The sequence below is a fragment of the Montipora foliosa genome, chromosome 1 (genome assembly GCF_036669935.1).
Source record: "Montipora foliosa isolate CH-2021 chromosome 1, ASM3666993v2, whole genome shotgun sequence".
Classification (NCBI taxonomy): Eukaryota; Metazoa; Cnidaria; class Anthozoa; order Scleractinia; family Acroporidae; genus Montipora; species Montipora foliosa.
Window position 1 is genome coordinate 16,996,035 of NC_090869.1, and position 15,000 is coordinate 17,011,034.

The 15,000-nt window shown below is 40.7% G+C and overlaps 1 protein-coding gene across 1 annotated transcript in view; it reads left to right on the plus strand.

The window, feature by feature from the left end:
• The window catches only part of LOC137991413 (uncharacterized), a 96,002-nt gene that overhangs the window by 6,505 nt on the left and 74,497 nt on the right, over window positions 1-15,000 (plus strand). Inside the window, exons 7-25 of the mRNA XM_068836510.1 lie at window positions 315-491; window positions 1,002-1,178; window positions 1,706-1,876; window positions 2,018-2,188; window positions 2,320-2,496; window positions 3,798-3,974; window positions 4,740-4,916; window positions 6,643-6,825; window positions 7,589-7,702; window positions 7,805-7,984; window positions 8,560-8,758; window positions 9,754-9,909; window positions 10,426-10,700; window positions 11,207-11,248; window positions 11,552-11,737; window positions 12,188-12,370; window positions 12,790-12,885; window positions 13,840-13,935; window positions 14,615-14,710. Of these exons, the coding sequence (XP_068692611.1) occupies window positions 315-491; window positions 1,002-1,178; window positions 1,706-1,876; window positions 2,018-2,188; window positions 2,320-2,496; window positions 3,798-3,974; window positions 4,740-4,916; window positions 6,643-6,825; window positions 7,589-7,702; window positions 7,805-7,984; window positions 8,560-8,758; window positions 9,754-9,909; window positions 10,426-10,700; window positions 11,207-11,248; window positions 11,552-11,737; window positions 12,188-12,370; window positions 12,790-12,885; window positions 13,840-13,935; window positions 14,615-14,710 (3,033 nt within the window). The remainder of the gene's footprint in view (window positions 1-314; window positions 492-1,001; window positions 1,179-1,705; window positions 1,877-2,017; window positions 2,189-2,319; window positions 2,497-3,797; window positions 3,975-4,739; window positions 4,917-6,642; window positions 6,826-7,588; window positions 7,703-7,804; window positions 7,985-8,559; window positions 8,759-9,753; window positions 9,910-10,425; window positions 10,701-11,206; window positions 11,249-11,551; window positions 11,738-12,187; window positions 12,371-12,789; window positions 12,886-13,839; window positions 13,936-14,614; window positions 14,711-15,000) is intronic.

The window sequence follows — 15,000 nt, forward strand, 5'->3', positions numbered from 1 at the left end:
CTCTGCGCCTTATAACCAAATAATTACGGTAACATCATCTAGGTTCTCTAAAACAATATGTCCCCATCAACCCTGTTACTCCCAGTGGCCGCTCATAGATTTTACTCTGTCTAAGGCGAGACAATTTTACTCGTTCGTGGGGGCCCCCTCGGGCCTTAAGGGGTTAGATTACTTTTGTTTAGGGAAAAATGTAGCCCACTGCTCTAAGTGAAGTACAGTGTACATGTGGTCAGTGTGTCGGCTGTCGGTGCTTATTGAAACTACTGCCAGACTTAATGAAACATTGGTTAATAAAACTGTGCTTATCTTATTAGTTGATGGAAATTACAGTGAATGGTCAGAATTCCAGACTTGCACTGTAACCTGTGGTAAGGGAGTCCAGTCTCGCAGCAGAAGTTGCACCAACCCACCTCCTCAACATGGAGGAAAGAACTGTTCAAGCTTTGGGTCTTCAGTGGAGACCAAGGAGTGCAGCTTGAGAGAATGTCCAAGTATGATTTTATGAAAGATTTTTTTTCATGAGCCACCACCTCCCCCACCTCCCCCTCCCCCTCCTTCCACCCGACTCAAAAGAGTTGCTCAATCGTAGGTTAACATACATGTTGATCATGAGAGTGCTTTGGCTTCAAGTTTGTGGGAAGTTTGGCTGAGTCAGGCTTGGGAATGAGGGTACTTACCTATAAAGTCAATTGAAATTGAAGTCAGTTAAAGTGGAATTTGACGCTACACCTTGAGGTAACTGTGAGCAGGTGCAAGCTAACAGTTATCATCTTGCCCCACCCAGCCTGTCATCTTCACCTCCACCCACATGCAAGAACTAAACTTGAACTGTGGGGATTTTCTGGGAATACATCCCCTAGATTTTTTGGATAGTGGAGGAGGTCAAAGAGAATTTTTTTTCCACCAGAGGATGGGTCAAACCTCAGTCCCCACATGCAGTTCCAGTCACATGTTTTAATTGCCGTTAAATCCAACACCTGCTGATCCTCTTTTTCTTGCAGTTGATGGTGGATATTCACCATTCACAAATTGGTCAGACTGCACAGAGACATGTGGTGGGGGAGAACAAATAAGGACTCGCACCTGCACCAATCCACCACCCCAACATTTTGGTAGAGATTGCTCCAAGGATGGACTGGACTATGAGAAGAGAAAATGCAACACCCAGAAATGTCCAGGTTAGTTGCTGAATTATTGTATAGCTCCAGATGTATTTAGATCAGCATGTTTTCTCTGCAGACTTTGAAGGTACATGTACAGTCCTTGTTTCACTTCAATTTAGGGTGCAATTCAAGTGTTGGCACTTCCCCCATGCCTCCTCGCCCCCAGAAAAAAACATGCATGGAAATGATACTCAAAGTGACTATTTTTCAGTTGTTTGCAAGCAAAAGTCATGCAATTAAATAAGGTGCCATAGTTACTTGAATACTTCAAAACCTGTTTTGGCTTATCCATTTGTTTTTGATTCTCTTGAGGTTTTTGAAGAAATAATTATAGCATTAAAAGACACCTTCAATACAGAGCCTTTTTTAAAATGTTATGCAATGCTTTGATTCCAATAGTACATTTAAGCTTTGATTAATTGCTCTTGATTTAAGCGGCCCGGCCCTTATGTTGCGACTAGTTTGGTGATATCCAAATCCTCTAAATATAACATGGTTATTATATGTGTGGAGCTAATTTTTCATCTTATCCAATCTTGTAGTGGATGGTGGCTTCACCCCCTTCTCCAACTTCTCGTCTTGTAGCAAGACTTGTGGGGGTGGTACTCAGTCGCGTCTGCGATCCTGCTCCAATCCTGAACCACAGTTTGGTGGTAAGAATTGCTCTGGTAATTACAAAGAGACACGAGAGTGCAATACACAGCCATGTCCAAGTAAGTGCATCTTGATGATCAGTGAAAAAAAATAAACACTAAATACAAAGTAATGAGATTTTAAGTGGAACAGTTGCCAAGATTGGGTATTGTTAAAGATGGCAGATTTTTAACGTCATGCGCTGTATTTGCAATTTATAGTCGATGGAGGTTTCGACGAATGGGGCAACTATTCTGAATGTTCTGTCACTTGTGGTGGTGGAAATCAAATGCGCATGCGTACCTGCACCAACCCAGTTCCGCAGAATGGAGGCAAACCATGCATGGGTTTACATTCAGAGACGAGAGAATGCAATACTCAACCATGTCCAGGTATGAGTAAAAGAAAAATATAAATGGCATCTTTAATTTCTGGTGATAAGTACCTGGTTTGTTTCTGAAACCTGCTTTCGCTTTACTCAACGTTCGTCGGTGTCCTTAATGAACGCTATTTTGTATTTTAGGTAACGGAGGTTATACACCATGGAGTGAATTTTCAGCATGCAGTGCGACATGCGGAGGCGGCATGCAGCAGAGGACAAGATCATGCACCAATCCAGCTCCATCAAATGGAGGCAAAGACTGTAGCCTCCTTGGAGCAGCTTATGTGTCACAAGAATGTGGTACAAAGCCTTGTCCAAGTAAGAATACACACTGTGAAAAGGAAACTGGACAAATGCTCGAGTAACTGAGTTCGCTTTAGAACCGTACAATAACCTCACGGACTTCTCAGGCTTCTTATCACAACCCAAAAGATTTTACGAAAGGGCGACATGATCCTCACACTTATGTATAAGAGACACTTACTTAAATTGTCCAGATAAGTGCTTTTAGAGTGTGAAATCTCCGCAGCATGATTTGCCCCAGTAGTTGATAATTGATATCCAGGTAAAAATATTCAAAGAAAGGGTAGAGAGAATTTTGAGGAAAAATCGTTCAACCCTTACTTGTATAATGAAATTAAGGGCCATATTCGCCCAAAAGTCATTGTGCACAGTGACTGAATTTTGTGCAACACGAAATTACCCAAATAGCTGACAGGTTGTTTGCCGCGTGATTCGCCTGAGTTCAGTCAGCCAATGAGATTACGCATTTGGACAAGGCGTCATTCGAAAACAAAGACAAACGATCACATTGACTTTTGGGCGAATATGGGCCTTTAAAAAAATTCGTCGAGTGAATGAATGAATTGTTCAAGGATGAAATTGACTAAGATTTAAAAATCGCAATTACTGGAACTGGGTTGGTGAGCGAGTGAACACGGAAGTGGGTTCAGGTTGTAAACGACGTCTTTTTAAACTTTTTTATGTGGCCAATTTAGCTTTCATGAAGGGCAAAAGCTCGAAACCGCCCTCTTTCTCGTCTCCCTCATCTCCGATAGTCAATTTACAAGTTCACTGATAAACCAAGTTTCCGTAGAACGTTTTGACAACCTGAGCGGTAGCATCAAGTGGATTAAATGACCAAGACCAATTTGTGAAATCAAAGGAATCCATCATGACAGCCAAATAATGTTACCAACTCAAAGACTGAAAAAGCCGATGTGCGAGCAAAGCAAAAGCCTCTGATGATTGGTCAAGAAGTGTATTTTTTCGAAAACATACATAACCTTAAGTTCACCTTTCAACCAACTGCTTCGCTTTTTACTGCGGCTTTCAATCGTATCTTCAGCGACAGGTTGATGTTTGTTGAAAACGCAAACTGACCAAAGTCGATCAAAAGTAGCCATTCACACCATTAACCGGTTACGCTGTGGTGATATAGCCATCAAAAAAGAAAAAGTTTATTGAAATTCGAACTTCACGATAAACAAGTCAACGAAATGCGGAACAAGCCAATCACCAACCAGATTAATCCAGTACCAACGTAAATGCGAACTGACTAATCGACACTCAATTTACACATTGAATAGCTTCTCTTGGTCAATTGTTTTCTTTTGTAGTAAACGGTGGATATGCGGAGTGGTCCGCTTGGGCTCCCTGTAGTGCTACTTGTGGTGGTGGAATAATGAAAAAGACAAGAAGCTGCACAAATCCTTCTCCGCAGTTTGGCGGTACGGATTGTTCCGGTAGTGGACCAGAACTCATTACCGTAGCGTGTAACCCACAAAATTGTCCTGGTAAGTCTTAAGCTCAAGGTCAATGTGAGGGTTATTATTACTTGCCATGGAACAAGCTGTTCTTTTCAGACTATGAAACTTTTTTTCGATTTGGAATCACTAGTGGAATATCCAAATCTTGCACATGTTGATTCCAATTGAAGTTGCTTGTCCAGATTCCGCAATTAAAATAACAGTTTCCTGCTACATGTAATTACATTATAATGTGGGTGTACGTTTTAAGACCACAAACCATCGTAAGTTTCACCCAGCACGCGATATTCGTCGTGACTTCCTAAGAAATGACAAAATTTTAGTTTGAAAACATTATCTCAAAAACTAAGCCAAATGTTATTTTCTAAGACGTCTTGAGTGACACAGAGATTAAGTTGGGGAAAACGTCAATTGAGAGACTTGCAAATTGATCTTTTTTAAAAGGTATTTATTAAGTATGTTAATGACCTTCTGAGACTTGGATACTATAACGTTGCGTTTAGTTCTTACAAAAATGAAAATAATCAACTAAGAATTGATATATTCCCTTCCACTTGTTCTCACAATCGTAAAAAGAAAAAATGACTGCAGCATAGTTAGGGGACCCAGAATATATCGCTCCTTTTTCACAATCGTTGAATTTAGTTGTAAATGAAAATGTCTTGAAATTGGCGACTTTTTCGGACAATTTCCGACTGATCTTTTGGGTACTCGCTTAGAGAATAACTATGGTAGCCTCTGTTTCATCAACTGTGTAATTAACTCTGCAAGCTTTGCGGGTCTTTTTTATAGTGAATGGTGGCTACTCTCCTTGGAGCGACTGGACACCTTGTACAGCAACATGCGGGGGTGGTGAGTCGATCAGGACCCGTCAGTGTGTAAATCCCAGCCCAGAATTCGGTGGAAAGGATTGTTCCTCTCTTGGTCCATCAACTGAAACAACGATTTGCAGAAAAGATCCATGCCCAGGTACGTTGTCCGTAAATAATACTTGTTTTAACGATGTTACATTTTGCCAAACATTCTTCTAACAAACGTTGAACCAATGTTGGACAATCGTTGATGGCAAAAAGCAAGTTAAGCTGTTTCAGCATTGGCCTAGTTAATTGTGGGTGTGTCTTGTAAATGTTGAAAAACCGTTTTCGATTTAATAAATTGACTTTTCGACCACTACGGAATAACGGAAGCGATATTAGCTGAAATTTGTTATTAGCGGATTTGCAACCAGCTTATACCAATTTCAACACCTCAGTGGTAGTTGAAGGAATGTTGATTGTTGAAACGCGTCTCGGTTTAAGCTTAACACTGCAGGCTCAAACAGGGTCCATATTGTGGGATTAAGTTGCCGTTTTGCTTTTCCTCTTATGGCGTTTTATCGAAAAGAAACTTAGGAAAGAAAATTTCGCTTGCTGTTGCACCAACTATCCAAGAATTTAATTGATGCGACGGTGTGGATGTGATACATCCAGACGCCGAGAAGCAAATGAAAGTATCATGCCGCCAGCCCAATGCATTTATTTTTTTTTTGAGGTTTCTGGATACGATGATGAAGCACAAAGCAAGAGGTTTCGAAACGACTTCTCATTGAAAGAACATTAAATTATGCATTGTCAATTTTTGTTTAATGAAACGATACATATGCATATTTGATAATAACCAAGCGATGATTGGTAGTTGACTTAAGGAATAATTGATAAGGTGAGAAGTGAACGTCCTCGTCACAAGCGCAACTTACATTAAGCATTGCACGTCGTTGTCAGGAAAAGAACGACGGAGAAACAAAACACTTGTACAGAGTGTGGAACCGTTGTTGTTGGCGAAAACGTCCAGGCCCGGGTTGTTTATGGTTAGCGCTAACCAGCGTTAAATACCATGGAAACCTATAGGTTTTTATTCCTCTTAACCAACGGTTAGCGATAACCAGGTTACGAGCAACCGGCTCCAGATGGTTTTCACAGTGATGACGTCATAAAATTCTAAAATCAAAACGGTGAGGTCTTCCGGATTTTTATCTAGACGAGGTTGAAGACGATCTTTGTGGTGTCCCAAGGTGGTACACCAACATGGCGGCCCCATACAAAACTCTGTAAAGTTGTGTGACGCGCTTCGACAAGTAACTCGGAAACAATGTACCACACAGACCTAAGACTTGGTGAGGTTGTTTATGTTGTGGTGTTCTACAACATGGGATGTTCTTAGCCTTTTTCATTGAACGGCTTCGAATTTTATTTATTTATTTTATTTGTTATGGCGTGACAATGAAAACGATCTATTGTTTCGTTCTCATCGTATAGCCATAGTTAATCGAGGGACTGGTTATGAAACCTTAGAACCAAAAGCGAAAACAATGTTGTCGCAATCGATGTTGTATTGACCGTGACCCTGCACAATCTTTTGTTCTCGCTTCGCACGGGATTGCAAATTAGTTGCGCATAATTTAATCGAAGGATTTCATTGGTTATCTTCTCGAAAAAAGGTGTGTTTTGTGCAGGGTCAAGACCAAAAATACGGACAAAAACATGAAACAAAGGAACTTGTCGAGTTTCATAACCATCGCCATGCATTAACTATGGTGAAGCTCAGGGAAAAAACGGACACCTCCCCTCCTTCCCCCTACCATCCAAAATAAAATAGCGAACCAAGCATCCGTATTTATTCCCTGGAGCGTCATTTTAGCCACTGATTTCATTTTCAGTGAACGGTGGTTACTCTTCATGGGCTGAATGGTCACAGTGCAGTGTAACCTGTGGTAATGGACAGGTTAATAGGGAAAGGACCTGTACAAACCCAGTGCCCAGTGATGGTGGGGCGGATTGTTCTGCTTTAGGTGAACCCACAGAGACCAAGGCTTGCTTTCTCAAAGTGTGTCCACCAGATTGTAAGTTTGCTTGTTTTCAAGTTCTCTTTATTGAATTGTACTTAGGATTTTCAGTAATATTAAGTGGGGTGGCACTTAACTACAGAAAGACTTTGGTTGCTGATCAAGAGCCTTACAAAAAGATGCATGGATGGCTCTTTGAAGTAACTTTTTCAATGGAAAGCTGATATCACTTCAATCAGAAGGCGGATGTGCAATTAGTCCCAGTCCTCTGCCGTGCGTTTCAGTGAAAAACATTTTTCATAAACAAAAGCGTGGAATCTCTATTTGGGCAAAAAATGGAGCTGATATTTTGGAAAGCGTATCAAAGGAGGGCCTTATGACGTCTTTTTTTTTAATACATATAATTTTTTTGAAAATCCATGTTACAGATTTTGTGTTAGAATGTTCTCATACTGTCGGGTTGCATAAAAATTGTGAAAAACATTGTTGATTCGCTGAGTTTCTAGGCATTTTCTATTTTGGTCACGCGATTTACCAAATAATATATGGTTGTGAGTCGAACCAGACAAAGAAATGTTAAAGAAAACACACTTGACACAACGATAACTGTAGAGTTAAAGGGACTCGAAAAATGGTTATTTGAATGGGTCCATAACAACGGTTTGGTAGTTAAGAGCCACGCCCCTTAAGGACTGCAGTTAAATACGTAAGGTGGTGTTTTGTTCACAGTAAACTTCCATCGATCGGCCTTTTGTTTTCAAATCGTCACTTTTTGGCCAAATCTAATTTTCATCGAGTCCTTTTTGATATTTCTTGGCAGCTTCGTCACCAACTGGTTGGTCCGAATGTTCCAAAACATGTGGAGGCGGTGAAAAGTTCAAAATTGTCAATAATGTGAAACAGACGATGCCATGCAACACCTTACCCTGCCCAGGTTAGCTCTTGTTCATTTGTTCATTTGTATAAGGATAACGGTGTCTATTCACGCTTTAGCATGAATCAACTGTTAACAGTTCTTCTCTTTCCTTCTTCACAGTAAATGGTGGGTTTACAACCTGGAGTAACTGGACTGAGTGCACTGCCACCTGTGCTGGAGGCATCAGCTCAAGAACGCGAACATGTACAAACCCGATACCGATGTTTGGAGGTGCTTCCTGCTCCGATAAACCTGTGGAGACCAAGGAATGCAACGCGCAGCCTTGTCCACCGCCAAAAAGTTAGTTCCTTGCCTTGTAGCTTTAGTATCTTTGTTTGATAATGATTGTCCAGTGTATTGCCTAGATTGAAATTTTGTAGCAACTCGTAGCGTGCTTGCACTCAAGGTCTCGCTGGACTCTTAGCTACCGGCTAATGTCCGGACATTCTTTTATTTTTTCCCTGCCATTTCTGAGACGATTTATTAATCTCCGTTAACAGTAACTTAAAATTTCTCATCCTTCACCGAAAGTCAGATGAGTGACATACTAGGTTTCTCAGTTGTAAACTGATTCTGGCCAGTCCTTAGCAATCGTTCTTTCCCACTACGTAGGAAAACTCTTGCACATAATTATTTACTTTATAGTGTCCAGAAGTAAGGTAGGGAACGTTTGTTTTAATGCTATGACCCTTACAACCGATTGAACGCCCTTAGAGTGAACTTTCAAGTGCTTCGTATTCCAAAATTTGGTTATTTTGGTGAAGCTAATATATATGCATGATTGCATTTAGCAACTGTCAGTAAAATTTGTTCATCATCATTTAGAGATCCACGCTTGACAGTGACAACATTTGCAATATTTTTTGTTCTTCCAGTTCCCATTCGTTCGTGTCGTGAGTTTATTGAACGTTGCAACAGTAAATCGGATGGCTTATACACCATCTACCTGCAAAAGCCCAACTCAGCCGAAACGGCCAATGTGTTCTGTGATATGACCCATGATAATGGTGGTTGGACCTTGTTGGTGACGAGTGCAAGTAGCAAAGGCTGGAGTAAAGACAACATTAAGAATAGGTAATGACCTTCGATTCTTCTTTTCTTTCTTGTTATCCCTCCCTCGTGTCTTTTTTTCCCCCTCCTCTATATCCTTTTCATCCCCAGAAACTCATCCTTTCCTTACCTCCTTGAATTCCCCTCTAATCTAAAATCTGCTCCCCCTACAACCTTTCCATCTCTACACCACATTTGTTCCTTTCCTTTTAAATATTGTTTCATTCTCTCACATTCGCCTCATTCCCCTTCAAGATTTGTTCCAACACCCCCCTCCCTCACCCCCTCCTTCCCCACTACATTTTTTTAATTTCATCACCATTTCTCCTATCCTTTGCCTAGATCTATCTAGGTCTTCTTGGCAGTTGATGTCATTACTTCAGGAACTTTTACTTGTCCGCAGTTTTCCGCTCATGACGTCAAACTCATGCTTTTAAAATTTATTCAGGAATGTACAAAGGCTTAAAAACAAGAAAAGAAATCGGAAAAGTTTTAGGCCTTTGTACATTTCTGAAGAAAATTTGAAAGCAAGAGTTCGACGTCATTAGCGGAAAACGGCATATATTAGACTTATTAAAAGGGTGTATACATACAGTTTTTGTATATATAATTGCACATGCGCATTCTCATCGAGTATGTTAAACGCTCCATATCTTTATGTGGGTAAATAAATTATCTTATCCCACCCAACATTCGCTCCCTGCCCATTCCACATCTGCTCTTGCCCTACATAAGTTAATTTTCCCTAAACGCCACCTCCCTCTCGCCCATCACTTCCTTCCTTTTCCTCCAATTTCCATTGTTTGCCTCACCTTAATGCAACGACATCGTCAATTTCAGGCTTATACTCGAGGCTACGTAATTCATTCTTCCAACTAACTTCAAAACCAGGAAGGGTTTTAGACCGACAAAGTGGTGGGAGGGTGGAAAAGCTGTTTCACCTAACTGAAAATTTAAAGAGCTTGCATCTATGTTCTTCATCTATTACGTGACCCTGTTTCCATTTTGCCTTTTTATAGAAACCTAGCAGAGCCCTCTGTGACCAATGATTATTCCATTCTGGATGAGGGTGATACAATCAAAGCTATAGCTGTTAGCCCGTACTTCTTATATCGATTAGAAGCAAGAGAAAGGGGTACCAACGGGGGTATCTTTGTGGCGCCGCAGAATTACAGGTATTATTATGATACATCGTCGGTCAACGTCTGATCGCGCTGCCATCTTGAATAATGCTGACTTGTTACTGCTGTTCTGTTGTTACAAAACAAAAGTTCTTGATGCCAAAACATGGGGCAACCGTAAAAGTAAAAATAAGCGAGTTCAAAACATTTTTTTTTGGAAAACAGTGTAAACTAATTTGATCACAAACATTATTTTCGCCGGTTTACATTAATTGTTTTGTACAAGTGGAGGTTCCTTTAAAAACATCAAGGCCCCATTTAACCTTTTCTCTTCTACAGAGTAAGATTTTACTCTGTTTGACGCGAGACCATTTTACTTGTCATTGGGGTCCGCTTTAGGGGTGAATGGGTTAACAACATCTGGGTTCACTTGAAAACTATGTCCCCTTTAACCGTTTCTCTCTTAATAGTGACACTTAAAGATATCACTCTGTTTAACGTAAATGGGCGCCTCCTCGGGGTTGAAAGGGTTCATCTTGCCTACGTTTGTTCTTTTTCCATTTGCTACAGCCTGACCTCCTCAAATTGCGGACTTAATGGTGTGAAGCTACTGAAAAAGTTCGGCTCGTGGCCCGACGATGAAAAGGGTATTGGCAAACGCATGCCATATTTGACTAGAGACGACAGCTCACTGCTCTCCACAAGTGACTGCAATGGCCCAACCAAGTATGGCACTATCGTCTCTAAAGATCCAGGGCATAATCCAGCACAGTGGCTTGGTGGTGATTCAGAGAACCCAGGCATCATTTGGTACTGGATTAAGGAGTCTTCCACCATGTTGCAGGGTGAGGAACTTTGAACTTATAAGTGGGGAGATCGCAGTTTAGGTGAATTTCCTTTCCGGTCCTTGAATGTGAAAATCGTATCAAGAACCGTCACAAATATATACTCAATTGACCACTTCCCTTAGGGACTTGTCACAACCAATGAAATCAAATCAGTGAAACAAATACAATAGACTTTGAGGAGTCTCAACTGTCAGAAGACAAACCTGTTGCTTATCGTACAAATGCAGCAAAGAAGTTGAACTGGGAGTACCCAGAACAATCCGAGTTCGTGGTTATAGTGGAACTTCAGCCGGGACCTCCGGATTGCGGCCATCGCTGCCTCCAGAAGCAAAGTTTGTGATTATGTCGAATCGTGACGCACTGTAGTTTTCAAAATACTACATTCAAGGCATTGAAATCACTGGAAAGCAAATTTGATTCAGGACTCAGGAAGCGAGATTTTTGAAATGGTGGTTAAGCAAAAAGGAAGATAAAATTCTTATACTGTTTTTCATTGTCCCCAGCTCCATCAAATGGCAAAGCGGACCCAATGTGTCCATCTCCAGGTATGCAATTACAAACGCATTTTTAGTGATGGCAACGTGATGAATATAGCAGGAAGTTATATTTTTGGTCGTTAGTCTTTCGGGCCATTGGTGCATTAGTAGAACATAATATTATATTTTTTCCAGCGTGGAAGTGTGTAAAAGACACTGCATTTCCAATACCCAGCATTGTTTAAGGCTTGAAGTTTGGCAGCCTTGGTTTGCCTAGGTTTTTATTGGTTAAAAATAAGGCAGTTTCCTTCTTTCAACTCGCATTGAATAATGCTATTGTGTTTCTTACGCAACAAAATTTTCTCTCTCTAGTTCCAGGAGGATATGATGATTGGAGTACATGGTCCACATGTTCAGCTTCCTGTGGAGGTGGAAATCAAGTGAGAACGAGAAATTGTGCCAACCCTGTGCCTCTCAATGGTGGAACTGATTGCTCGGCGATTGGAGGAAACGTGGAATCTAAGACTTGCAATCCACATGCTTGTCCTGGGGTGAAAGGTGTGGAACGAACCAATGAGCTTTCAGTGTGCTTAAGACCTTGTGTTTCAAGTGTTTTCTTTTTTCACTGTTTTTGTCAGCAACAATAATAACACGATGCTAGCATAATTAAGAGTAATAATAAGCGCAAGAAAACTACTTGTTAACTGAATATATCACGTGCAAAGCAAGAATTAGTAGAAGTAACGAAGTTGATCTATCACACCTTGTCAGCACATTAACACGACTATTCAAGATGGCGACCGACGCGGCCCTTTGTTGTCAAGAGTGACAGCGGTGGAGCGTTTGCTCCTGTATTTGTCACTGACATTTGTGGCTTTCAGACATAAAAAACCGGTATCATTTTTGTAAATTAGAGCTTTAACGCTCTGCGGCGTTTTATCAACTTTAACACTATACATCTCCGTATCAGACTTTACTAAAACTCGTCTACATAATGTTGTTTCATAGTTGATGGTAAAAACACTGAGTGGGCTCCGTGGTCACAGTGTACAGCAACTTGTGGCGGTGGAACTCAAATGCGCAAGCGCACTTGTACCAACCCTCCACCGCAGAATGGAGGGAAGTCATGTCTTGATCAGGGCTTGGGCACAGAATTGGAGACACAAAACTGCAACGTTCAACCTTGTCCAAGTAAGTGGACATAAGGCTCATTAAATTACTATAAACAATGTCGTCGCACCCTTGGCACCTACGATGCTCAATTTCTTCGTGTCCTTTGCATCACAACGGCCTGTGTTGACCCAATCATTTCGGGTTTTAAGGCCGTTAACACTTAAATATATATTTTATTCTCTCACTAACACACCAATTGCATCCCTGAACAGTTCAGTAATGTGACTGATCATCAGCCACGATTTTAACCGAAACAAAAGAAACGGATTTCGTGTTTAATCTCTTCTTTTTTTAACACCATCATCGAATTAGCTCGCTGACGGTTTTCTCTATTTTCATGTGAGTTTCTTGTTGACGTCGTCGTTTCTCAAGCTCCTTAACGTGGCAGACGACAGTTCCTAAATTACCGTAAACCTTCTTGTCACTCTTAAACCCAGGCGTGTGTACCCCACCCTGTCAGAATGGAGGCACGTGTGTCAATTCCAAATGCCAGTGCAGTGAAGGCTTGTTTGAAGGAAACTACTGCCAAACACGTAAGTGCTATTGCATTGGAACCAGATAGAACTTGTCAGTGGCATTAGCTAAATTACCCAAGACTGTCATTTCTCGAGTAGGAGATCGCATGTTCAATTCCTGGCTAAAGTAGTACAGTACAGGATCTAAAGCAACGCAAACACTGTTCGAAAAGCCTATGAGAGTTAGTTTCAATGTTGTTGCGTGGTAACTTTGTGTTACGCCGTGGTTGATTGCCCAAAGGTTCGAACTATGTCGAACTATGTCGATTTAAATCTATGGATGAATGAGAATCGATGATGATGATCGCTATGGCGACGAAGATTGGGTGATGATGACGACGACGATTACGAAGACGAAAACGACGATGATGATGTTAATGATGACGACAATGATGACGACGACGACGACGACGATTATTACGACGACGAAGACGATGATCCAAGCCTGAAGTTATGCAAGAATCCCGTCATTTTTAAAAGACTTTTTGAAAGCTCAACTTCTGAAAGAAATTTTTTGTCAACAGTGATTTAATTCTTAACGTTAAATAATTTGCATTGTATGTGATGACATATATTGTCTGTAGATAGTTATTTTAATGAAGTTTAAATGTATATAATTGTATGATTCCTGCGTTTTTAAGTTTTATATACAGTATTTAACTTTTATTATGTTATGTTAGTTGATCACTGAAAAGCTCCAGATGGGGAGGTGTAAAATAAATGTGTGTATGTATGTATGAAGATGATGTCAGAGTGGCGTTTGCGCAACATTGTGCGTTAGAAAAATAAAAATAAAGCAAACAAACTGAACATTGACGCGTACGTATTGTCGAAAACTAAACCGGAACTATGTATGGAACCAACTGTAACTGGCGACGTATTCCTTACCCATCTCCCAAAGATGTCACAGGTTTGCTTAATTCATCGACCTTGCGTCCTCAGATTTCCACTAAACTTTATTTTCAATTGCAGCTATTTGTAAGGTTCCCTGCCAAAATGGTGGCACTTGCTCTAAACCCAATACGTGCCAATGTCCAGCTGGATACAAAACAGTTACTTGCAGTCAACGTGAGTTCATAGCATTTTCTCAGTCTTCTGGGTATAACAGAATGGATACATAATGCTAATAAGAGTAACATTTGATTTTTGTAGGGATTGAGTATGTTGGTTCCGCTACTCTTCTCGAAGACATACGTTTTTTTTCTCTGGGTCCTACAGGTTTTCTCTTTCACAAAAAACCAACAGTCATTTGATTTGATTTACAGTGTCCCCTATGAGAGCGAATTTCAATTGAGTGTCGTAAAACCAAAACCAAAGTAATTACTTTGGCCAATCAAAAAGGACGGAGACAATCCACTAAACCAATCAAAAATCGAAGTAATTACACTTAGCCGACACAAAGCGCGGGAAAATGTGCATGGGCGAGCCACGATTGGTTTTGGTTTCACTTCTGATTGGTTGAAAAAATGGCGCGAGAACTTTGAACCAATCACTGAGTGAAGGAATGTAAGACCAAAGCAATTCGCTAATTACTTCGACACCCAATTGAAAACCGCTCTAGCAGAGTGCTTTTGCCCAGCTAAGGAATCTTGAGACTATCATTACAAACCTGAACTCATTCACAAAGGAGGCTCTATTTCTGCTCAACAGTGGTTTATTTGAGAAAACAAAACTACCATGTTTTTTCTCTTTCACTGAATGAAAGTACAAAAAAAATATTATTTTGTTTCTGTGTCTGTCATCACAGCTGTATGCCAGCAGGTTTGTCAAAATGGAGGAAAATGCGTTGCCCCAAACACTTGCCAATGCAAACCGGGTTACTCAGGGCAGTGGTGTCAAACCTGTAAGTACTGGCTGTGTCAATGATAGCATTGTGGATATTTCCTTCTTTCAGATTGCTTTCTATAATTGGGTTCAACCGTTTTCGGTTGGGTGGGTGCTTTTGTTTGTTCTCTTTAGTAAGAAAACCGTTTTTGGTTCATCTACTTTAAGCCAGCTTCAGTCGTTGTTGAAATGATTGAAAACTGTCATTTGCCTCCTTCGTTGTTTCGCGGACCTTTCATTAACTTATCGGGCATTGCTTTGGCTACCGGCAACAACTGCGCTAAGCCACTCGGAGAAGTCAAGTAATAG